The 24,718-nt window shown below is 41.2% G+C and overlaps 1 protein-coding gene across 1 annotated transcript in view; it reads right to left on the reverse strand.

Annotated features, from left to right (window-relative positions):
• Window positions 1-922: 922 nt before the first annotated feature.
• NT5E (5'-nucleotidase, ecto (CD73)) overlaps window positions 923-24,718 on the reverse strand; it is a 25,859-nt gene continuing 2,063 nt past the window's right edge. Inside the window, exons 3-11 of the mRNA XM_010565814.1 lie at window positions 24,546-24,716; window positions 19,732-19,954; window positions 14,386-14,574; window positions 9,659-9,856; window positions 8,019-8,170; window positions 4,667-4,775; window positions 3,726-3,875; window positions 1,976-2,176; window positions 923-1,080 (exon numbers count right to left, since the gene is read on the reverse strand). Of these exons, the coding sequence (XP_010564116.1) occupies window positions 923-1,080; window positions 1,976-2,176; window positions 3,726-3,875; window positions 4,667-4,775; window positions 8,019-8,170; window positions 9,659-9,856; window positions 14,386-14,574; window positions 19,732-19,954; window positions 24,546-24,716 (1,551 nt within the window). The remainder of the gene's footprint in view (window positions 1,081-1,975; window positions 2,177-3,725; window positions 3,876-4,666; window positions 4,776-8,018; window positions 8,171-9,658; window positions 9,857-14,385; window positions 14,575-19,731; window positions 19,955-24,545; window positions 24,717-24,718) is intronic.

The following is a 24,718-nucleotide window of genomic DNA, read 5'->3' on the forward strand; positions in this document are numbered from 1 at the left end:
TATGCTGTAAAGAGCCCCATTACTGGGCTACTGCCAAAGGATGCCACAGTGCTGCAGGAGTCAATGTGTGTATCTGACATTCTCTCTGAACACTGATACAGAGTAATGGTCAGCAGTCCTGTGCTTTGGTCTTTGGAAAAAGGTGTAAAATTGAGCATATTTCTATGAAACATTATCATAGATTGTGTTCTCACTCTAGATGCAGTCCCCAGTGAAGTATATATACTCAATTTGTTAACATTTACCAAAATCAAGTCAAGCTTTCATTGCATCCTTTATTAATGGAAAATGTTAAGTGAGATGCTGCATCTTCAAAAGTAAAATGGAAAAACTTTTTTTAATTGCTTGTAAATGGACCTCATGCTTTTAATGACACTGAGTTTAATCCAGCTCTTACAGGCATTGGTGCATGTATGATAAATATGACTGGAAGCAATGTAGAATTATTAGATTGAAAGCTTCAACCCTGAGTGGAGATCAAAGAAAGGTATATGCATCTATAATAAATCCATTTCTAGAAGCTTGTTTACATTACTGGAATCAGATTCTTAATCAACTCATTATCTCAAGCAGCTTTTAAAAGAGTTTTAAAAAATAAAAATATCCCATTTCGGCGAGTGGTTGTTTCGTGATGGAACATTAGTATTCACTGGAACTTTGCTTCTTGAAACCTCAGACTGAATTACGGGTACCTGCTGATCCCAACGAAGAGAAGTCATGAATTCCGCCTACTCGTTCTGCACCGTGTGCTTCAATGACTCTACCAGATTAAAGCCAACTGCTTGTGCTGTTTACTGTTGACATGCAGAAACCTAAACACTCATTCATTTTAAGGTGTAAGAAAAGAGAACAGTTCTCTTTCCCTTCATCAGCATCATCTCTCCTCCTGCCTTCCTCCAAATGAAAACATAGTGAGCAAAAATCAAGTATGCAAGAACGTTACAGTGAACAATACAGAAATCAGGGTAAGACTTGCTTCAATAAGACTGCCAGAAGAAAACTTTATTCGACCTTCAACTGCTGGGTAAACTCTCTTCATTCTCTGGAGGTAATGGGAAACAACCTCAATATCAGGTTCACCTAAACAAACAAACAAACAAAACTGTTCTCTCCAGCAGCCTAGCTGTTAACCAGAATTTGAGAACCTGTCTAAAATTGCAGTTTTAGCTCAAGTTTTAAAGCAAACTATTTTCTACAGTTTGCCATGCTGAATCAGTATACACCAAGACAGGGCAAGGTTGGGGAGAATTTTCTTGTGCATGGATAAAACATCTGTGGTGGTTTGTAGCCAGAATTTTTGGTATGAATGCTGAATTTCTAAGTTTGCATGCAGCTATAGCAGATCTTAAGACAGCATTGTAAAACACTTCCTTTCTGCTTCCCTAGTGCAGCATCTGTTGGCACCCTGCGTGCTGCTGCCTGTGGAACTCGTGAGAGTCCCGCTGCTTTCGGAGGGGCAGGCTAATTCCCACAGAGCAAGTCGGCATCTTTCCCCTTGGCCTCTGTGTTGCTCGCCTGAGCTGCATGTCCTTTAGTAGTAGAGGTGACAATTCTGTCTTTGCAAATACTTCTGTACAGTGGAAATTTAAGGTCTGAAGAAAATATCACCTTTCCTTTTGATGCATTGTTCAGTAATGAGTACAAGTGCAAGGCAGTACACATAGTATGTACTCTCTATTGTGTGGTCTTGGCTTTTTTCTGGTTTAGCATGATCTCAGAACTGCTCTCTAAGTAGTGCTGAATTGATAAGGCTCAGTTTCTCTTTGAAACGCTTATGATTTATGTGAAAAAATAAACTGTAACTGTAACTGTAGCCAGTTACTGGCTACAACCAAAACTACCAATCCAGAGCAGTCAGACTGGAAGCAAATTGAATCTATCCGGTAAAAGCAAGAAGTCTGAGACTTATACTATAGAAAGATCTTTTAACTTTTAGGAATTGTTTGTCTGCTACCCTGTTGGTGCCCATACTTACCTTTACTGTATCCCAGATTTTTGTCTTTCAGCATATGATAGCCATCTCCTCCAAATAACATATAGGACGGAAGAGTCACATTGTATATTTCATCCATCTGAAGTGGGACGTAGGCTGGGACTCGGCAGGCTGTGCAAATCACTTCTAAACTAACAACTCTGCTTCCTGGGTCTCTGGAGAGATCATAGACCACGTGGATGCCTACAAAAATACACGTTTGAATGCCACTTCATGCAGTGCCTATTGAACATACAGGGCTAGAAGCAGCATCCTCCATCATCTTCAGCTGATTCTTTACATTAGCTTCTGTGACTGAGAGGTTGTATTGTTCTGAATTACACCAGTTAATGCCTTATCTTCCTTGCATGCCACTCAACTATGCAAGAAAATTCATGAGATAGATGAGAGAATTGCTGAAGCACTGTCCTACCTCAGTTACTTATCTGATCGTCTGTTCTCATCGCTACTCCACAGAAGAAAATTACGACTCATGGGATTAGCATACTGCAAGATAAAAATACCTTCCCTTATTTCTGTAGTCATATGCTTTCTCATTCCCCTGGCTTGTTGGCAGACATGGCTTCTTTTAAAGCCAGCCAGCCACCCTAACTTAGCAGCTATTATGGATAATAAGTACTGTCCTGAAAAAAGAAAGCCAAGCCAGGGCTGAAAGTTGTAGTTTCTACTCCCTGTAGGAGAAGTAACGTTTCTAGCTGTGAGCCTTCCTCAGTCAAAGCCTGGGGAGACCTAGGCCCCCCAGAACAGCATTGCCAAGAATTTGCTGATCAAGAAGCCACTAAAGCTCATCCAAAGCACAGAGGGTCTTCCAGCCCTGGTGCTCTGCCTGCTCTGGATCTTCTGTCCTGAACCCTTTCCAGAGCTATCAGTTATCTTCTTTTTCTGTGAGAAGGCAGCAAGCAAAGGGGCTCCTGCTGCTTTACCTTAGTGGTAACTTACTGGTGAAAGTGCGAGATGTGGGTTGTGTCCTTGGCACGTGGGGGTTCTAAATCACATGGTGGGAGTAATGCCCCCATCACCAGGCTACGTGGGGGGAGAGGCACGGAGGGGGGAAAAATCCGTCAGCCCCTGCTGTTGAAGTTTAGCTTTTCTGCTAAATAAACAATAAAATCTGCACTGCATCACAGACCAGGAATAAATGTGACTGTAACCTAGCACACATCTGGATAAATATATGGGGAGCTGCAATGCGTGTTTTTAATACAAACTGTTCATCCCTAAAATATTTAGAAATTCACTGGAGCAATTCCATAGCCCACCTGGACTAACTCCAAAACTGTCAGCAATCATTAGACAATGGCACAAAATGATTTTGATAAACTGAAATTTGGCGACAATTGGCAGAGACATCCAGTCTGGGGTTTCAGGTAGGCTGCCAGTCAAGAACTGAAAACAGGAGTTTGTTGTAGCTATTACTGTGTTAACAGCTATACTCAATTATATCTTCCTGTAGTTAATTGACGTGTTAAACTGCTGCCTTTACAGATTACTGAACTAAATGGGAATCCTGTCTCTGCTGAAGGGAACAGCGATGGCCTGTGTTCTGCAGTGGCTCAATTAAGCATACACAAGATAAACAGTGTTAGTTAGCTGGCACATGTGAGGCACAGGGCTCGGATGTATGGCGAATTTGATTTCTATTCTTAAAGAGGCTTCCAGGTGTAATACAAACAAGGCCAACAGAAGGGATGGCTTGTTTGGAAAACCAAGAAGAGGAAGGAAGAAAACGTACCTCCAACCTGCAGCAGCTCTCCGCTTCCTTCTCCATATCTGTGCACACTGTGCTCAAAAGCCTCTTTCAGAGTGGAGCCTTTTACCCTTACCAAATCAAAACGACCTCCAAATGGCAAAACAGACAGCAAATCTTCCACAGTAATGCTACCTGGGAGAATGAGACTTTATTTACTTCTTTCTTTTTTTTTTAAGTTTACAAAATCATTTTATGTTCATTTAACAATATGTTTTTGACAAGGAACATGGCAAATACAATTTAAGAAAATGAGGGCCAGTAGAGGTGAGAATCACATATATTGTCCCAATCAAAGAAACTGCATCTTTATCATCCAGCAAGTATCAAGGCCAATAAATCTGTAACTGTGTGTATTGCTATTCAAATAACTCTATTAGAAGAGTTTACAAAGATGAAGAAACTTAGCTATTCTTACTAAAAGTCAGGCAATTTTTCCAATTGCTTAAGATTTACTCACATAGTCCTACAGAAAGATTTAGCTAAACTGAAAAAGGTGTTTGTTTTCAGGTTTCATTTATGTGGCATCAGGAAAATAAAAACTGTAAAACCTTAGCACTGAGAAAAAACCAGAACTTACTTATTCTACAGCAGACTACAGAAGGCTCCCAGCAACCATACTGGATGACCCTCTATAGTAGGAGGTGAAGAATATCCACTGTCTTTCTTTTTGTTCCAGGGCAGTAAGGAGAGAGAGAAATTATAAAAAGCATTGTGTACAAACAATGCTAGTAACTTCTATTAATGTCAGCCTGAGTGCAGTTGTGTTCCAATGATGGATAACCATTTCAAAAAGTTTGAAATCACTTCCAAACACTGTGCAAATCCCATCAAAACAAGCCCATACCTAACACTGTTCAGGCTTGCATGATAACTTGATTCTTCCTTCTTGATAACGTTGTCATTCAACTTGTAATTTTACATACCATTAGTGGTCTGTTCATCAATGGGTGACCGTATCCCACCTCCATTCAGGATGCACATTGAAACATGGTTCCATGACTTTTTATCTGGACGTCCGATATTCTCATAAAGCTACCAAAGGAGAATGTTTAAACTGATTTTTAATCTTCACTTAGTCTATGCTCTGGAAATTTACACCCAATACAATCTGAGACTGAAGAGACAGAAACGTTTTATATCTTCTTTGACATTACCTTCAGCCCCACTGTAAAACACTTAATTATTAAAAAACCACAAGGCAAAACCCATTAAAATAAGTATTTTGCTTTTTTAAACTTTTAACAAGAAAAAAATTTGCCTTTTTCTGTAAGGAACTCTTGGACTCTCCCATAGTCTGCATGTATATAACATGACCAGGGCAGGCCAGCTGAACAAAGGAAGGATGATTTTTTTTGATTCCAGCGATTGTGATAAAGACAAATGATTTGAACATATTTGGAGAATTGAGAAGTGAAAAGGACCTTAAATATAGCTGTATGTTAAAAACATGTAGGGGAATGTACAAATAAATCTAGCCCTTGTTTTATGTTTCAGGGAATTAAGATTTTTCAGCTTCTCTGAGATTGTTTTTTACTATTTCAAATGGTCTTGGCAAACTAGGAAGATGTAGAAGAGTGGAGGAACAGGAAACAGGCATGCGTGATCAGACCCAAAAGTCTACTCTGCACAGCGTCTTGTCTCCAACAGTGGCAAGACTCTGACAAAATGCAAGGACAAGACAATATTTGCTAATGGCGTTCTAAGCAGTAAAGAAAATGGAGACCAGGGATTTACTCAGTTGCATAGGGATGATAATCCTACAGTGTTAATCCTCAGAAATAACTAAGTAGAACAGGAAAAGGCTGAGAAAAGAAACAAGGATAATGGAAGGGAGGGATAGGTTTCCGTACAGGAATGACTACGATTATGACTCTTCAGTCTCACAAAGAAAGGAATACAGGAAGGACACGACAGAAGTCTATAAAATCAAGAAGGGCATGTGGAGGCTGGGTGGGAATCAGTGTGTTTTGTCATTTCAAGAAGGGTAAAAAAACTAAGAAAGATTCAGAGGGGTGACAAAGATCAGCAAAGACAGAGAAAAGCTTCTGAATGTAGAAAGATTATGTAGGCTCAGACTGTCTGACCTGGTAAAGAGACAATGGAAGGAAAATATTTGAGAATCATGAGTGTGTGAAGAGGGTGGACAGGGACCAAGTGTTCCAGTGCAAGAACTACTCCTTGGCCTCCAGCGGGCATCCAGCCAGTGGGCAAGAGGCTGCACACAGACAAAAGACCAAGGTCTCTGCAGGACGTGCAGGCTAGCGGTGGAATGCCCTTCCACCGGCTGTCGTTAAGGCTGAAGGCAGTCAAGAGGAGATGGGGCAAGTTCAGGGAAGAGAAGTTCCAGTGGGAGCTAGTAAATACCAAGACACCACTGCTGGCTTGGGAAGTCCCTGAGCCACAAGCTGGTAGGAGATAGGGCCAGATTTGGGTACAGCATCTCTATAGGCTTGTCCATTCTTCCCTCACCGTTCCCCCTCAGTCACTCTTGGAGACAAGACGTTGGGATGGATGGTCCTGTCATCTGTTCCAGTTTGGTCACTTCTCTGCTGCACCCCTATGCTAAGTGTTTGTGGCCTCTGACTTGTAGCTAGACGTGTAAACGCTTTGTGGCTCCAGCTGAGTGATCAAAGTTATTCCCTATGGCCAGATCCATGAGATATTCTTAAGTTCATAACTCATAATCAATGAATGGATTGCAACTCTCCAGTCCTGAGCAGAGGCAGTTTGAAACAAGAGCTCACACAGTGCTATTAGCAATTTCACAGCCTTTTCACGTCCGAGTTCCTTTAAAGTCCTTTGTAAAAATGCCATCTGGGTCTGTCAACCTTTTATTCGGAGATTTTGGGCTACTCTTGGAGAAGGATCTCCGAACTAAATGGTCTTCTGTTTTGACCCAGTACAACCTTTCAATCAATCTATCTTCTATGTTTTGCAATGTCTGCATTTTCCAGGACAACTCTAAATATGAAAGTCTGTGGAACAGGCAGGTCTGTTTTTTACCTTCATAGCCCTGAATGCATGGCAGTGGACAGGAAAGCAAGTGTCGAACTTGCAAGGCAAAGAACGTGAAGGGTAATCCATATATCTACTGATGACTGCAGGTGGTTGTCTAGAGACATCAATTTAACTAAAGTAGAATTTGACCTCCCAAGACAATGTATAGCAAGAAAATCTACAGACTTCTGAAAGATTACACTTACTTTCTTTAAGCTTGAAAAGTGCCAAAACATTTGATCACATTTTTCAAATAAAAATATTAAAAAGTCTAGCAGGAAAAAAAAGCAAGGTGCTGCAATTTTAGTAGAACTGTATGCAGAATACCCAAATCTTAATCTAATTTGGAAATTATCCCATGAACTAAGAATTACTTTAAGGATTACAATAAAAGGAATCACATGGATTGGATAAATAGCCTTGCAGACATATCTAAATGAAAACTCATGATTATTAATTGGCTCCTGTCCGCAATGCCGTGGGACATTTATGGCAATGCTCATTTTCTGGAAACAGTCACATTAGTGAACATTTTTCCCTGGAGCACCCAAAGGAAATGATACCACTGTGGGACAGTAAAACAATCAAAACCAGCTAGTTTAAGAACTGGAAGTGACTTCTCATAAAGAGACCTTCTGGTGTTATGTGACTGTTAAAGCCTAGTGATACCTGTCAGGATGCAGCAGGGGCCAGTGCCTCCCTCTGGGCTGGGGGTTTTTACCTCTTCTGTGCCCAGCCTTGTGTATGGCCTTTCCCCCTCGTTTGCTTCAGCTGGCACCTTCTGGGCTCTTCAAGGGGACAATTCGTATCAGTAACTTGGCAGGAAACTACCCAGATTTTTTTTTTCCTGGCTTAGTGCATTAAAAAGTGACAGCAGAGCCCAGTGAGTAATGACAGGGCAGAAGGCAAATGCTGTGAGCAGGGGGCTGACAGCAGGGCAGGAGAGGGGCAGGAGAGCCGAGCTCTCCTCCTTGCTTGAGAAATGGGCTCTTAGATCAGACTGCCATGTCTCTTAAAACTGCAGCCTCAGAGCCAGCTGTGAACAAGCCGTTCTCTATAGGAGGATATACACAAAGAACAAACCACTCCTTACTCTACACGGGAAGATTCATTATAGCCTTGCTTCTATCAGATCTTTCTAGGAGCGTGCTAGATGTTACGGTGTTGGAAAGCAGCACAGAACCTGTGCGCTGATAGTTTGGAGCCTGGGAGCATTTAATCTGATAGCTCTGGAGTAACACTTAGATTTGATTGCCACCTGTGGTGGCAACGTCTTACCACAGCATCACAAAGCAAATTTCCCATGTTACATTCTTGGAAACGGCACGCTTGGCTTGTACCGTTCAGGTAAACGCTAGTTTTTCCAATCTCTTTGGAATAATTGCCCAGGTTTTTCCTCCATTTTTCCACTTCTTCTTTAATGTGCTCATCTATAAAGTAGTACAGAAGTGTAAAATAAGCATCACACGTATCTCATATTAGTGACACTTCAGTGAATACAAAGCTTAGGAAAAAACCCTGTTCTTCATGATTCTAAAATTTTACACTTTCCCTAAAGGCTCTTCAAGCAACACGACATCTACACTCACTTCCAAAAAAGCCTGGAAAGGGAGCAGGCAGGACAGGACAATGAAGTGAACAAGCTATTCCTGTTAGGCAAGGCTATCTCTTCTATAACACTTAAAAATATTTTTACCCAGTCCTATTCTCTCTGACCACTGACCGATGGGGTTTGTAGCACCTACCTTGACAGGTGAGAGAATTTTTAATATGCAAGTGAGCTTGGTCTTTATTTGACATAGTATTTTTTTTTCTATTTATAGCTTCCTCCCCTTTAACGTAGTGCTAAAAGGAATACTAGCTCTAATATCAACATCAAGGAATAAACCCTTTATAGAAATTAATTCTCTATGTATATCTTTCTGCCAGGTGCAAATCTAATTCTTTCAGGAAAAAAAACCAGATACAAAGATACTTGTACATACAGACAGATAATGTCACAAATGTTTTATATCAGCTATTCGTTTTAAGCAATTTGCCATGTAACTGTCAGCAACATAATTTGTAAAATGAGAGCACCTATGTATCTGAACTTTTACTCTTCCTGATGTCGGAGAGAGAATGTAAAGTCTCTTTACATCATCTCATTACATAAACAGATCACTAAGAATAACTTAGTAAATAAGAGTATCTATGAACAAGTCATTTTTAAGGGATTTATTTTATAAAGACTCTGGTAGAACCTAGAAAGTGTGATAAAACCTCAGAGCTTCATGCAGCAAACACTAGACAAGAAGCAAAGACTAGAGAACCAACCACGGGTAATTACAGGGCTGATGAAAAACAGGTAACAGAGCTCAGACAGAGCTACAAACAGAAAGCAACAGAAGGACTCTCCTCCTCCCAGTTCTTTAAATGTCTCAGAGCTGAAACACTGAACACACTCGGCATTGAAAACAGGAAGACGTGGGGTTTATGTATTATATTTGCACATTGCCAGAGTATTCAAATTTTTTTCTGGAACATTTCCACTTTCCTATATTGCCCTAAACTCTGTTCTGAAGAACCCACCCTCGGCAAAAGAGTTTAAATTAGTCCTCATAATCTTTTAAATCATAATTACAAGGCTAGCTAAATTGGCTGTGCTAAATGGTAAGGTAGTGTACCACCGGAGTTCCTACAAATGGACTTTCAGTGATTTTAAATGGACAAAAACGTACACTGAATTTGTACATATTCAAAGGCCACTGTTCAGAAAGAGAAATAGAGGCAAATGGGTACAATTGTAACACAACCCTACACAGAAGAGAACTGCAAGCTCAGGAAGAAAGCTTAATTCTTCTTCAACATTGTACTGTGTATTTAACGTAATAACACTTGAATTGCTGCAGGCAAATTCAAATGTCTAGTCCACATACCTTCAGGAACACTGCTGTCCAGCAGAATGGGGTTTCCAACTGCTTCAACTACATTTCCTTCCTTGTCAAATGTAACATTTAAGTAACCAAGATATTTTCCATAAGCATAAGCTTGTACAACTGGCACCTTCCTCCCATCATCTGAGTCAACCATGAATGGATACGGGCCAGCTGGCTGTTCAGTAGAGGGTGGGTTGCCTGCATGAAACAAACATGTAAAGCAGGTCTTCAGCTCACATGACCTTCAAGGAATTATTAGAATGACATTTCAAATGTTTCTCAGCCTTAAAAAAAACCAAATAGGATATTAAGCAGAAACAACAATGAAAGTATTGGACGACAAGCACACATTTGATTGTTCAGTTATGTTATTTCATATGAGACAATGTTGTTTTCATGACATGAGCTATAATAACTGCCACAGTGTTTTTTAAGTTGTGACAGCACACTCCTCCATGACATCATGTCACAATAGTAACAAAAGAACTTTTCATTCCAATTATTTCAATCTAAACCTCTCAGTAATTAATGCACACACACACCAGCCTCTGGCTGAAAAGTTTATTGTTAAGCCTTCACACTACATTATTCTGCATCAGATAGAAAATGAGAATGTTAGTAAAACATACATAGGACTTCTTGATATGAAAAAGTCTAATATATTTTTATTGATAATATGCAGTTGGAATACCTACAAGCAGTTCTGTGAATTTGTGCATACGCTCAACCGATTTTTTTTACTACACCAAACAGTCTCCAAAATTTCCGACAGGCTGCAAACCCTCTGCAGAAGGAAACTTCATTAGCATTAGAGTTATGTGGTCATGGTTTTAAAACTCTTATCAACCTGCAAAGTTTGAAGAGTGATTAGATGTAGGACTTGGAAACAGACAGATTAAAGCAAGGCATTTACAGAGAAAAGAGATCTCAGCTCAATTGGCATAGGCTACCACAGGATTTAGAAACCACACAGGGGAGGAAAGTGGCAAAGAAAACTACGCAGCACAGCTCTTGTCTCAAGGCCACCAGCCTTCTCCCTGTATCTCTTTGATAATATTATCCGAGTAGTATCACTCCCTCCTGTTATTCCCGTCAGTATTTCTACCCCACTGTCAGCCAAGACCAAGGTCGGGCAGCTCTGAGAGGCACCACGTGCTGCGCGGCAGGCCCCACTGCACAGCCCTGCCAAAGCCCGCTGCTCGCTCCTGTCCCAAGGCCAGCAGCATTTCCCACCCATGTGTCGGTGAGAGCTGGGGCGCCAGCAGGACGGGAGCATGGGGAAGCAGGCACAGAGGACACTAATCTGGAGGAAAGCAGGCTTTTCACTTCCACTGCTCACAGAACAACTGGTTTCCTTCCATTTAAAGTTGTTTACCTAATATGAAATCCTGGGATAAGCAGCATGACAAATGTTCCTCGTACAATTCCAACATTATTCCTATTTATCTCTGATCCCTCCTCCTACTCCAGGGAGAATAGCTGTAACAAACTACAAGCTGAAAAAAATTTACCAGAGAACTAGTTTTTCTACTTTCAGCCTAGCTGACAGAGTTGGTTTCTTGGTGGTGCATCTTCACTATTCGATATTTATTGTGGGAAGAATTTAAGAAATCCTGTAGTTAATGAGAACACTGCAGTATTTATGCATGCAAAAGTGGCTTTGGGTTTTTTGGAACTGAAAAAGGAATCAGTTTTGATCTCTTGTCCTTGTGTAGTCCTCAAATAAACAGAGCATTAGCAAGAGAAAGTCATGCCTTCTGGTCATCATTTTAGTTTACATGAGCTGCACACGGTTAAGTGCTTGTCCAGAGCCTTATTCATTTCTTGCTTTCAAAGAAATACTTTGTGATACTGATACTTCTTGCAGGATTAATTATCACTATGACATTCTTCCATTGTAAGACAAATGTGTTCCTTCCGAAATGAAAAGACTTTTCAGGGCATCTTATCGCCAAAGAAAACAGCATTAGAATTCACGCATGCATCTCAGTCAAATTGTGAGATGTTGTTTCATTACAAATGCACAAATTCACACCGGGTAACTGAAGAACCTGTAACACTTTCCTATTTTCTCACCTTGTTTTAGCCAACACACTACATTCTCAGAACATCCTTTCTGATGAAAACCAGAAATTAAAATGCTCTAGCCTAAAATTACCACTAGTGTTTGAATCACTTCTACAAACCCAAAGCACACCTGAACAAGTCAAGACAACATTTGCCACATAATCTGTGGAGAAACTGGAGATTTGCAAATGTGTTAGAGACAGATAGGTTGGACTAGTCCAAGATTAGGCCCTTATATTAAGATATCTCTATGGAGGTGCCTGAATGGGCAGTATGTCCCTCAACTCCCATGACAGCCAGAGATTCAGCTGACCAGGTGGTATGTCTCCACTTAGACCGAGCTGAAACATTCTCCCAAATTCTGCTGCCATTTATTAATTACATCTCTTGATTTAAATGAGAGCTTATATGTACACATAGACACACACGTGCAGACATTTAAAATTAGATGTTTTACTCTGCAGTCAAATCACTTCCAGAGATGTGGCTATTTCATTGCAAATGTTGGCTGACGGCTCTGACTCAAGTGCACTCATGGTGCTCCTGGACAGACTAGCAAGTGCTTCTCACCACTTGGAATAAAAATTATAGACTCAGACCACATTCTGTGAAAAAACATATTTTGACTAGATAAGTGGATACATATTTTTTGGTGTAGCTCCCCCAGATATTTCTTCTTATTTTTTATTTTTTCTCACCTCTCCAGTGTTAATAAAAAAGTAAGAGAGACATGTTTTATCAAAACAGTACAGCCTTTGGAAAAGGGACCAGAACCCACTCCCAGCTGAGGTCATTAACCTGAAGGCTGCAGAGTCCCATCCTCTGTGCTCTCTCTGGCCTTGTGGATCTAGAACAGCTTCAAATGGGGAGAGATGGAACAGCTTGACCTAGTCAAGTCTGACAGCGGGGTACTCCCTGGGATGACAAGAGATGTGCATGTGAACTCCTACAGATCTAGACAGGATATGAACTCAGATATCCCAACTCCCGGAGCACCTCAGATCGCGATTTCAAAGCGTGAACAGTGGCACCGCTTTGCAGCACACCAATAAGGCATTTTGACGACTACGGCTACACAGGCATTGACTAACGAGCCTGTGCGTAAGAATCTGGATTCCACTGTGTAAACCCACGATGAATGCACACTTTGAATACTGTGTGCATCCTTGGTTTTCCCATCTCAAAACCAATTCAGTAAAACTGCTGAAAAATGCCACCCATGAGCAGCAGGCTGCACACAGACAAAAGACCAAGGTCTCTGCAGGACATGCAGGTCAGTGGTGGAATGCCCTGCCACCGGCTGTCATTAAGGCTGAAGGCAGTCAAGAGGAGATGGGGCAAGTTCAGGGAAGAGAAGTTCCAGTGGGAGCTAGTAAATACCAAGACACCACTGCTGGCTTGGGAAGTCCCTGAGCCACAAGCTGGTAGGAGATAGGGCCAGATTTGAGTACAGCATCTCTATAGGCTTGTCCATTTTTCCCTCACCGTTCCCCCTCAGTCGCTCTTGGAGACAAGACGTTGGGATGGATGGTCCTGTCATCTGTTCCAGTTTGGTCACTTCTCTGCTGCACCCCTATGCTAAGTGTTTGTGGCCTCTGACTTGTAGCTAGACGTGTAAACGCTTTGTGGCTCCAGCTGAGTGATCAAAGTTATTCCCTACGGCCAAATTCAAGAGATATTCCAAACTGTTTAATGTATAAATGTAGCTATGTGATTGTTTCTCTTTAACAAGTGGGACAGTAAAAGGTGAGAACCTGGATGAGACAAAAAAGGCATGAGAAAGTGAGAGGAGATGAGCAGGGAGAGAAGAGCATGAAATGGACAGTGATTAAATTCCTAGGGTACATGGTGCTACCCCTGTGACTAGGGCACAAGGGAAATTTCACTGAAAATTACAGAAAGTTCCTGTTATAGTCTCAACCAGTTAATGAAGTTTCTGCTAAATTTAATGAGCTATCTTTGGTGGTTTAAAAAAACCAAGCCTTTCTTTTACTTGTGTCCTTACACACTGGCACAGGGAAGGCAGCAGCACTGGAGAAGCTGCTGATGGCAGGTTTTGCCTAAAGTAGCATTGCTGCGGAAGAACTCAGATCAACAGTGTCTATCTCTGGAATGATGTCTACCTCTAGGGAAAAGAAGAATAAAGTCAGAGATTAAAAGAGGGACTGAAAAAGAGGAAACTTGGGAAAAGTTTTTTAATGGCAGGGCTAATGGAGACCTACGAATACAGAATTAGATTCTACAGAAAATCAACATCTGTATCACTTTTGAAGTCTTATATGATTCATTTTTTTTTGGTTAAGTCACACACAAGTTTAAATGTAAACATCTTATTTACTCCTTTATATGTGTGAGCTTGAAACAGGTACAATATACCCGGTAGTAATTTACCAGTATTACTACCTTTATTCCTCTGTCCTGCTTTGTACAGATCACCTTGAACATCCACAGCATTAAGGAACCTTTCAGTGAGTTAGGGCACTTCTTGCTCACAGACTGTTTTAAATTAATTTCTTCCATGGTAGTTATGGATAGGTACCAGCTATGAATCTGGCCCAGTACAGCCAGAAGTAAACTGTATTTGTGAACGTTCTCCGAGTTTAAAGAGAAACAGTTTCAGCTTTGATTTAGAAGCAACACTTTAGTAAGAAGTAAAATACCTGTATAGAGAAATGTGTTTGTATGTCCTCCAATTACAACATCCACTCCTTTCACTTTCTGGGCAATATTTTTGTCCACAGAAAAACCAGAATGTCCTAGCGCAATTATTTTGTTCACTCCCATAGCAGTAAGTTCATTGACTTGTACTTGCAGTGCTTCAATTTCATCTTCAAAGATTATATCATCCCCTTAAAAATAAAAAACAAACATGAATGTATTTACAAAGTACATTACTAGTTTAAAAAAAAAGTAGTTGATATCAGATACTATTTTGTATAACTATCAGAACTTTGAATGTCAGTGGCTTTCAAATGCCCTTAGTTGGTTCAAACTCCTGATCTGATGTGGTCCAGTCTCTCAGGAGCACCTGTGTGCTTAGACTAATACAACATTCCTGCACTGAGCTGTATGTACTTGCCCATACTAAACAAGTTTGTAACTCCATAAAAAAATTCCAGTGACACCAACTGTGGGATCAAAAATTGAATGGCTTTTATTATTTAAGTAGAGAAAGGAAACTAAATATGTCAGTAAGTGTTTGAGTATAAACACTTGTATTGTACTATAAAGCTTTTTTTCTTCTCAAATTTTATTTCTTTAAGATCTTCTCCCGAGTTAAATCTCTCTCTTTTTACTCCACACTCATCTCATTCTTTCCTCCCCCGCCCCGAGGCTTTAAATAGCAGCTTCTTCAAAGTCCTGCACTAAACTCTGAATTGCCTTTTTACACAAATTATCTCACCTAATGTGAACCACTCTCAGTAATACCAATACAGCACAGCACACAATTGAGCTACCATCCTGAAACGAGAACATAAAGAACAGAAAGACTAGAATGGAGAAGCCTTTTCTGGACCACAATGTTGGGCAACTCACAATCTTTCTGCAAGGTTTCTGTGACTGCTGATATTATTCTAACGTGACAAACAGAAGAGCCCTAGACAAACATGCTCTTTTATCCTGGGCACAGTGTTTTGGGTTGTGCAAAACAACTCCCTATATAAGAGGCTAATTTATTTGACAAAATTTTAAGAATAGAGTTTAAGAACAGAGTCAACAAACTGTAATCCTAAACTTTCCGGTGAAGACAACCAAGTAACATTTCTAGCAATTCCCCCTCTACCTAATTCCTCTCCTTCCTGCAGAGTTTTTTGATCAAACCATTTTGCAATATGCTTTTAAAGTCAAAAGATTTACATTATTTCATAATAAAGGGAGGAGTGAAACGAATTCACAATCCAGTGCAACATGTCTCAGGAAATGAAGAGGAAGCTGCTACAATGGAAGAGATAAAAGAGGGTTACATAAACTGGTTCACCACCACACCCATTGAATAGTTCTGTTACTGCCAGAGGGGATCTCTGTACTGCACATTGCAGAATGAATTGTGCACTGCATCCCCACATTTTCTTCCTGTGGACCTCTTCTTAGAATCAGAGAGTCATAAGTTAATTGAGGTTGGAAGGGACCTCCGGGGGCCATCTAGTCCAAAACCCACTCAAAGCAGGAACTCAAAGCCAGATGAGATTGCTCAGGGTCTTGTCCGAGCAAGCTGAAATTCCACAGACTCTCTGGGCAACCTGTTTCATGGCTTAACTGCTCTTACCGTGACAAATTTTTTCCTTACATCCTACCATAATTTCCTGTGGTACTACTTGAGCCCATTGTTTCTTGTCCTTTCTCTGTGCCCCTCTGGGAAGAGTCTGTCCCTGTCTTCTCTATAAACCCCCTGAAGACAATGGAAGACTGCACTTAGTTCCCCCTTAGCCTTCCTTCTCCAGGCTGAAGGAAGCTACCGGCTTCAGCCCCTCTTTGTACATCCCTATGCTTGACAGAAGCTGGGCCTGATGCAGAGCTACTCTCAAAAGGGGAAGTCCAAGAAATGCTCCTTGAGTGTAGGCCCTTCCCGTGCTCATCTCACCACCCATGGACCAGCTACAATGGCCATGCACACCACGGTCCAGGGACCAGTTCTATAAAAAAGTTCTCTAAATGAAGAGCAAGGGCAAGCCGCTGACTACCTGTGCTAGCACGCAGTTGCCTGCAGGCTAACTTCACCCATGGCATGCAGCCAGGTGGCCCATGATAACGAAGCTCTTCCCATCAACAGCAGCTCTGTTACACCGCTACACCACTGCAGCCTACAATGCACCATACACTGAAGACATATTATTATTAATCTTCAACCCACACTAAACCAAACAAACCTCACCCACCCAGCGACTGCCTGCTGCCCACCTCACCCTCAGAAAGGGATTCCTGCCTGGGGGCTGCAGGGGCTTCTTGCACCCCCTCTCCGTGACCCAGCCGTGGCACCTCACACAGCTTCATATCCTAGTCATCTCAGCATTTGATCTAATTGAGCTGAAATGGGCCAAAAGGTTCAAAAGTTATACAGCAGGGGACTGTAAGAGCAATTACACAGTGCTCATTTCTCTAAGAAACCAGGCAAAAAGCTTAGCACTCAACTGCACATTTTTCAAAACAATCTGAACTGAAATAAAGTGGTTATTTAAGAGTTAGTTATTGCTCATGTCAGTATTTCAGTTCTCTTTCAAGGCCGTAAATTGATGTGACATCCCCTTCTCTTTTTAGATGGGGTAGAATTTCAGGTAAAACATCCAAACTGTGCTATAAATGAACGAGGAGAAAGAACTGGCAGCATGTTACAAATATTATGCAAGCTAGCCAGAATAAAGTGGAATAAATGGAATTTAAAATTCCATTTTAGAAAACTCTGCCAAATTGATAGTTTTAGTAAATATTTTGCTTCCTGTAGGGTTACAGAGTAAGCAGCTTTGGGTTTCCACCTTATATGAAAAGACAGTGGACAAAATGAGACTTATTATTTCACAGCACCAAATGTGTATGTAGCATCTCTGAGTACAGATAAAGACATTAACTATTTTGTGGGGTTTACAACATCACAGCAGAACTAAAGCAAGTGAGCTGGTACCATCAAACACTGGAAAGATGGCCTTGGGATTATCAGTGCAAAGCAAATCATAGACAACTCAGTCTATGTGCCAAGTTATGAACAACTCTTGCAGGACGTGGAAAAACTGGTTGGGCATTCAGCTGAGATAGCTGTATACAGCTGGAGAACTTTAGAAGAACTGCCAATTGGCTGTAATTTATAAATTGTGCTAAGAGTTCCCCATCCCTATGGTTTCCAAACAGTAACATTAACAGTACCTTCAGCAGAGATTAATTGTTCCTTCACAATGGAAACACTGAGATTTAAGGGCTTTATACTCTGCTCAAGCATGTTGATAGCTGTTTTAAGCAGACTATGAAAAGTACAAGTTGTAATTTTGCAATTGTGTGGAAGTTATTGAGATTTAACAATAGAAGAAATCACACTCAAAAGATTTCCGCGGAATGTAGTCCTGTAGGCATTCACATGTTTCAGCATTTTCAAGCTTCCTATTTGCCTTGAGAATGCCCTAAGAGTGTACAGCATGCCAAAGCAATTGCTGCAGAGTCTGAGAAAACTGAATCATCTGAAGAAGTGTGTAGAGATAAGCAAGGTGCTGAATTTAAAATTCACAATGTATCTTATTCATTGAATTAAGGAATTAGGTTGATAATTATTTTGTCACCGACCCACGGTGCATGATTTTATCAGTCTGAAGGATTGCTAGGTCACAGGTGATACACAGTCACTGAGTTATATTAACATATCCTGAATTCACATTTTCAAAGCTTCCAAATGTTCCTCCACACACTGAGAAGGCAAAGTGGAAAATTATAAAAACTCTGATCACTATAAATGTTGCTGTTAGAATTTGCCCTGCTTGCTGCTCAATTACACTGTGGGATATACTTGGCTTAGGGCTGCTTCAGCTCCATCTATGAACCTAAGAAGCCTTCCCTTTTAACACTGTTTTTTCTAGTTGTGGTCTCTGTTATAACATCTTAGCATACTAAGGCATTCAGTATGATGTCTAGATGTTACTAGAAATGTACTTAAATGCTTCAGAGAATCATTCCAACACTATCTGGCTTTTCCTCTAGTACATTTATTTGCAAGACAGTTAATTTGATGACCTTACTGCACCAACACAGTTGTTTGGAAGAAGAGCTGAGATCTATTTTATTAATCCTTAATGAAGAACAATATTGGCCATCTGTCCATTTTTCAAACTTAGCATGATGTCAGATGATATCTACCCTCATGCCCTCAAGCACAGGTGAAATTCTATTGCCTACACAAAATACAGATCAATATACTTTTTCATTGGGGGAGAAAAAGAAAGGACTCCAAAACCACACCACTGTAAAATAGAAGTGAGATCCAGAAGTCTATTCTGACCTCAGATGCCCACTTCCTGATAGTTTAAACATGCAGCATAGGAATTAAAAAGCACAGAAAGAACAGCTTTATATTCTAATACTTCCTCAAAGTATTGAATATTCCTTTTCTCAAGAAAGCTATGCATTACTTTATTACTAAGCAATAGAAAGAGAAGTAATAATATGAAGTCCTTTTTCAACGTGGAAAATGTTTTAGGGCATCACTACTGCAAAAACCACGGAAGAAGGTCTGATTTTGTCAGAGGAGGGCTGAGCTTTGAGCAGGCAGTGACTCAGATCTCCTACAGCTGATTTAAATGTGTTTCTCATTCCCGTAGCCTATTTTATTTTACTAAAGAAAAACAAAACTCAACAAACCAAAACCCCTTAAATGTTGGAAAAAAATAGTCAGAAATTGAGAAGTCTTTTTCCTCATCAATTCTAATTTTACTCATGAATGAAGCAATTGTGGTAAAAGCTGAATGGGTGTTCCTTCTGTAGTCTAATTTCTAGAAATATTTGAGAGGCTAAAAACATCTTGGGCAACTTCTGCTTCAAAAACGCATATGAAGCTCTCCTTGCTTTTACTAGGGCTTGAGCAGGGAGGCATCCAAGAGCGAAATTTCAACACACAGAGAAATGTCTTGGTTTGAACACATTTCACTCTGGAGACAAGCTATATTCATGTTTTAACATTTGTTAAAATGGATAAATAACAATAAAATATATAAAAAAATAAATTTAAAAACCCAATCAACAATAAAAACCCCATCCCCAGCTCTCCTGCAATCTCACTGACCTTCTTTTATTCTTAGATAATTCAGTGATGCTAAATAATTCAAGTCTGTATGAAAATGGCTTTTAATGTTAACAAGCCTTCTCCAGTTTAAAAATCAGGCAGTTACAAAGTTGAATAATACAAGTAAATACTGATAAAACAACAAACTTCTAATTTTTCAGCTGAAAACATTCATCTTTGGATTCAAACAAGTGGGCAAGTAATAAAATAGTAACAAAGGATATAAACTTATATACTAATGAAAACATACCTGGCTGTGAAAGAAAAGAAGTTTCCTTTGTAGTGTAGCCAACAATTCCTACTGATTCTGAGTCAAAATGTACTATTTTAAAAGGATTAACATATTTCATCATTTCGTTTGCTAATGGGGTTTTCCCCTTAATGTTTGCACTCAGGATTGTAAAATTAGCATTTTTAAGAAGAGGATCCAATAATCCGCTCACACCTTCATCAAACTCATGGTTCCCCAAAGCCTGTGAAATGCAAGAAGAAAATATAAGACCCTACCTCCAATATTCAGTCTAAATACTATCATAAATGGTATACAAGGTATGTTTGAGAAAACAAAGTCTATGTTCTAGGGAAGAAAACCCTATCTTGTCTAAACCAGCACATTCCTGTTTCTCACAAACACAGAAATGGTTTTTTTTTTTACGTTTAGGTTTTTGCTTTTCAGGCTCCCTTATATCAATACAGATGTGAAAGTCAAAATCTAAAACCTATCTAAATAAGTGTAATCATATACCAGATTAAAACCCACTGTTTTTTCATCCTGTAACTGCAGGAAAGAGGATTAACAATAACCACAAAGGAAAACATGTATTTTGTGTACAGAAAATACATTGTTTAAAAAAAATACTGAAGAATCTGTTAAATGACAATGACAATATTTGTTATCTTTAAACAAAACATGCATTTTAAGAGTGTGTGCTTGGACTATAGTTTTTTAAACATATTTAATTCACATTTGTAAGAGTTCTCGTGTGCTTTAACATGTAACAAGAAAATATAATTTTCTAGCCATCATCAGTATCATTACCTAGTGGAAGCCCTAACATTTATCAACTAGGGAGAATCTCCATAGACAGTTCATAGTAGGTGTGTGCGCACACATGCAGGTGTGTGCCTAACACTGTGAAGTGCTAAGACTATCACACAAAACGAGCAGCCCAGTTTATTTATTAGCAAGGTAATACCAACAAGATGAGAACGTTTAGTTGTTCTAAGTTGGTTAAGCAGACAAAAACGGACTTACCTTAAGGGACCATGGAAGTTTCTCCTACTCGCCCCTTTTTCATGCTCGGCCTAAGTTGCCACATGCCTGTACCTGCAAGTTTGGCAATAGCCAGCAAAACCTCCACAGACAGCAACTTTGCAGAAGCACAATATACATAAGAACCTTGTAGCATATTTAGGTGTTAATGAAGGAAAAGATATATCTACAGAAATGTGGTAATAGTGTAACTTGGTACATGGCAACTTGGTACAAGTTTTCAGGTGGCAACTGGAGCAAAGCATGAAAGGGGTGCTAAAGCCAATGGGCCAAAAGTGTGCCAAAAGTTCCAGACAAAAGTGTGCTCATAATTTCTTTCTGAAGATAAAGTGAGGAAAGTCACATACATCATCTAAAAAAAACTTATATACCTCTCTGGTTTACTTAGATAAACAACCCCTATGTGTTTGTTCCAACTTTTATTCCCCAAACAGATTACATTAACCCTGATCACTTTCCAACCCCAGCAAGACCATGAAACCACTACAGGCATGGAACCTCAGTATTTCAATCAACTGATGGGCAGTGTCATTCTTTCGGAAGAGACAAAGACTCCTGACTCCTCTAATCCCCACAGGCAGGTAGTCAATGGCCCTGTGAAAAATCAGGGTATCGGCAGTAATTTGCATTGGCAACCAACTGCTCCTTCTGACACTAGTGAGAACATTACTTACACTGCAGGAAAGAAGCCAAATTGTTTGCATGCTACTGCAGCACTTTTTCAAAAGAACCGAGAACTATCTTTAAGAAAATCCTGACTTGGGAAGACACAATGCACTCCAATTATATTCCATTTCAAACTGTATTCTAACTGCAGTCTAACTTGCTGTAAAAAATAATTAAAAAAATAATAACACTCTAAGGAGATGCTGCCTGATGTTCTGAAAAGACATCCATGGACTGGTACAGCATCTCAGAATGGTATCAAGCTATTTCCTTTTGGCTGATGCATATGCCTTCCATTCCTCCTAAATATGCAATTAAACCTCCCAAAAAAGGTCGAAAATGAAGTAAGAATTTGAATTGGATATAACTGCCATTAGCTTGTTGGGAAAGAATCCCCCAACCAACCACTTATGAAACATTGTTTCTCTTGGCTTTGTATCTTGCATTTGGATTACTTCATGTCCATTAGGTTAAAAGCTTTGATCAAAACTTTTCCCATGGTGTGGGTGGTTATAAAGTCTCTTGTTCACGAGAAATCACTGGTGGCTAATAATAGTTTTATTTTTGATGCAGCTCCTCCTTTTGGGAGGAGGATGTGGAGCGTTTGGGGTTCCTGTACTCTACCCAACTACCCTCATGTCCAGAGCTTCTTTCTAGGTCTCTGTACCTGTGCAATATCCTTTCACCAAATCTGAATCCACTGGCCAACATAAGTGTAAGTCACAAGGGGGAAAAAACAGAAATATTCGGGCACACAGCATGTGATCATATAATCCTCCTTTTCACAAGAAACCAGGCTAAAAATATTGCAAAATCAGGATACAAATTAACAGAAGGATGCAACTTAAAAATAAAATTAGAAGACTTCTATCACCCCTCCAATTACTGCCTTTGTGGTACTTAATTTGGATTTTGGTGTTAATTACACCAAAAAGCAAGGCTAGTGCCAAGAAAATTTGGAAGGCAATACCTAGCTAAACAGGAGAAAATAGGCTTCAGGTGATAACGGGCATAAATCAGAAAAGAGGAAACCTAAAAAAGGAAAAAGGAAATTTGTCCCATTCATGGAACAAACCTCTAACTCTGCCTGGCTGCCCTAAATCCTCCTATGGCTCCTGCCCCCACCCTATAACAACTTCTATGACTCACGTTCCCTCTTTCAGCTTGTTTGTAATCCTACTCCTGTATCTCACTTTTAACCAGTTCAGTAATCCCCACCTCTTCTGTTCGGAATGTGACTTCCCAAATTTTGCTTAAAGAAACACTAGCTCACCTTCTGCAGTGTGGCTCTTACCTTGCTCCCTGTGCCCACCCCCGGCCACCATCCCCACTGCATGGCCCCCATGGTCCATGGACAGAAGAACCAAAAAGGATGCCCAACATTAGGCATCTGTCCTCAGGCTCTCGGCTAGCAGAGAAAAGTGCTAAAAACTCTGTAGCTTCTCAGTCTATCCTATCCCCTTCTATCCACTGACAATATTCCAATTATAATATGCAGCACCTCCACAGAGAGCAAGTGGCTGACTACTTCACATAAGGCATTAGCATCCAATACAAGCCTCTGGCTATCCAGTATGGTGTGGAATCATTTTTTAATCTTATTCTGACGAAAAAGCTCATGGGATCTCCTAAACAGTCAGCAGTTGCTTCCTACATAACGTGTTTCTGAAACTGAGCACTAGTTCAACATTGCTGATTTTGCCTGAAAGAATTTCATCCTGTGATATGATCACAAGAAATGACAGCCAGCAGTAAGCTTTGGGAAGAAAGGTAGGAAAAAACACCTCGAGCTATTCCTGCACTGCAGAACCCCAAAGTGCTCCCTAGATCTCAGTGAGGGTGAGTCCTGAATGCACACACTCCTCCCTGTCACCATCGGGAGGAAAAACCCTGTTAATGTTAGTTTTATGGTTAGGAAACCATTCATTAGGCCATGTGAATGGGGAGCAGTATCCTTCACAGACCTGTCTGTCTGGTATGAAGTGTGTTTAGCCTAGGAGAGTGTACTAGGGCATCCCTTTCCCTTCTGTAGCAGCTCTGAGGCAGAGGGAAAGAAACGGATGAAGCCATTTTTACCTGGGAAAGGAAAGTGCAGTCCTTTCCAGAGAAGGCTAAAAAGATGAAGACAGAGGATGTGATATGCACTGAAGATTTGCCCCTCAAGCTGTCAATTGGGATGAAATAAACACCCAGTCACTCTCAAACAGCACTCACCCTCAAACATAACTTTAATCTCTCTCCTCCCTTCTGGGGTTGTACGCAAGCAAAATAAGGCATGATAATTCTTTATATATTAACAGGCTGTTGCCCTGAGACAAAAGAGTGAAGGACATGGAGTGACATCCCCCAATATCAGTCTCAAATTCTACTTTCCTCTCAGCACTCAGACGACCAAAAGAGACAGAATAAAGGTGCGGGACTGGCACAGTCTCAGAGAGCTCCCTCAGAGATGATGCCGTTACAGTCCCTGGGCCAGTCACACACAGCCCCTTACACCCCACCATGACCACAGCTCTGGTGGGACTGGACACGCCCAGGGTGGGACTGATGAAAACCAAAAATCCTTGCCCTCCGAAACAGCGCTGCCAACATGCGCCACCTGTCCCTTCCCGCAGGACTGAAGCCAGCGGCGCAGGCTGCGAGCCTCGGCCGAGCTTAGTCCCTCCATCGCAGGGCAGGCTCCTTGCCCAGCTTTTGCTGGGCTCGCTTCCATGCCTCTGCCTACCCCTCCCCAACAGAGCCCGTCCAGCCCCCTGCCTGCCTCAAGCCCCTGCCTCTCCCGAAGGGAGCTCTTCCACCGCATCACTGTCTTTTCCTCTGTGCAGCCTTGGCTCCCGGTCCTTGGCTGCCCGTGGGGCTGCCAGCTCACGACTTTATTCGGCCGGGTGCCTGTCACCTATCCCATTGCTTCTCTTCTCCTTGCTTACCTCCCGGCCGCCTTCGACCACGGTTTTAGCCTAACCTACAGCCTTCTCTGATGCAATGCTACGCGCTCCAAAGGCGGCAATGCAAAAGAAACGGCAGCAGGGGAGGAAAGCGAGGAATAGCCCCAGCACCCGAGGTGGGGAGCGGGGGGTGGGAGCCCCCCGCCGCGCCGCTCGCCACCCGCCCCCGGTCCGCTTTACCATGGCATCGTAGCGCAGGAGGTTCATGAAGTGCACCGCCTCCCGGCCCTTGAAGTGGGAGAACCACACCGTGCCCTGGTACTGGTCCCCGGCGTCCAGCAGCAGCACGTTGCGGTGCGCGGCCCGCTCCGCCGCCACCCGCGCCGCCCTCCGCGCCACGCCGCCGAAGCAGC

This window comes from Haliaeetus leucocephalus, unplaced genomic scaffold, assembly GCF_000737465.1.
Source record: "Haliaeetus leucocephalus isolate CR32 unplaced genomic scaffold, Haliaeetus_leucocephalus-4.0 Scaffold195, whole genome shotgun sequence".
Lineage (NCBI taxonomy): Eukaryota > Metazoa > Chordata > Aves > Accipitriformes > Accipitridae > Haliaeetus > Haliaeetus leucocephalus.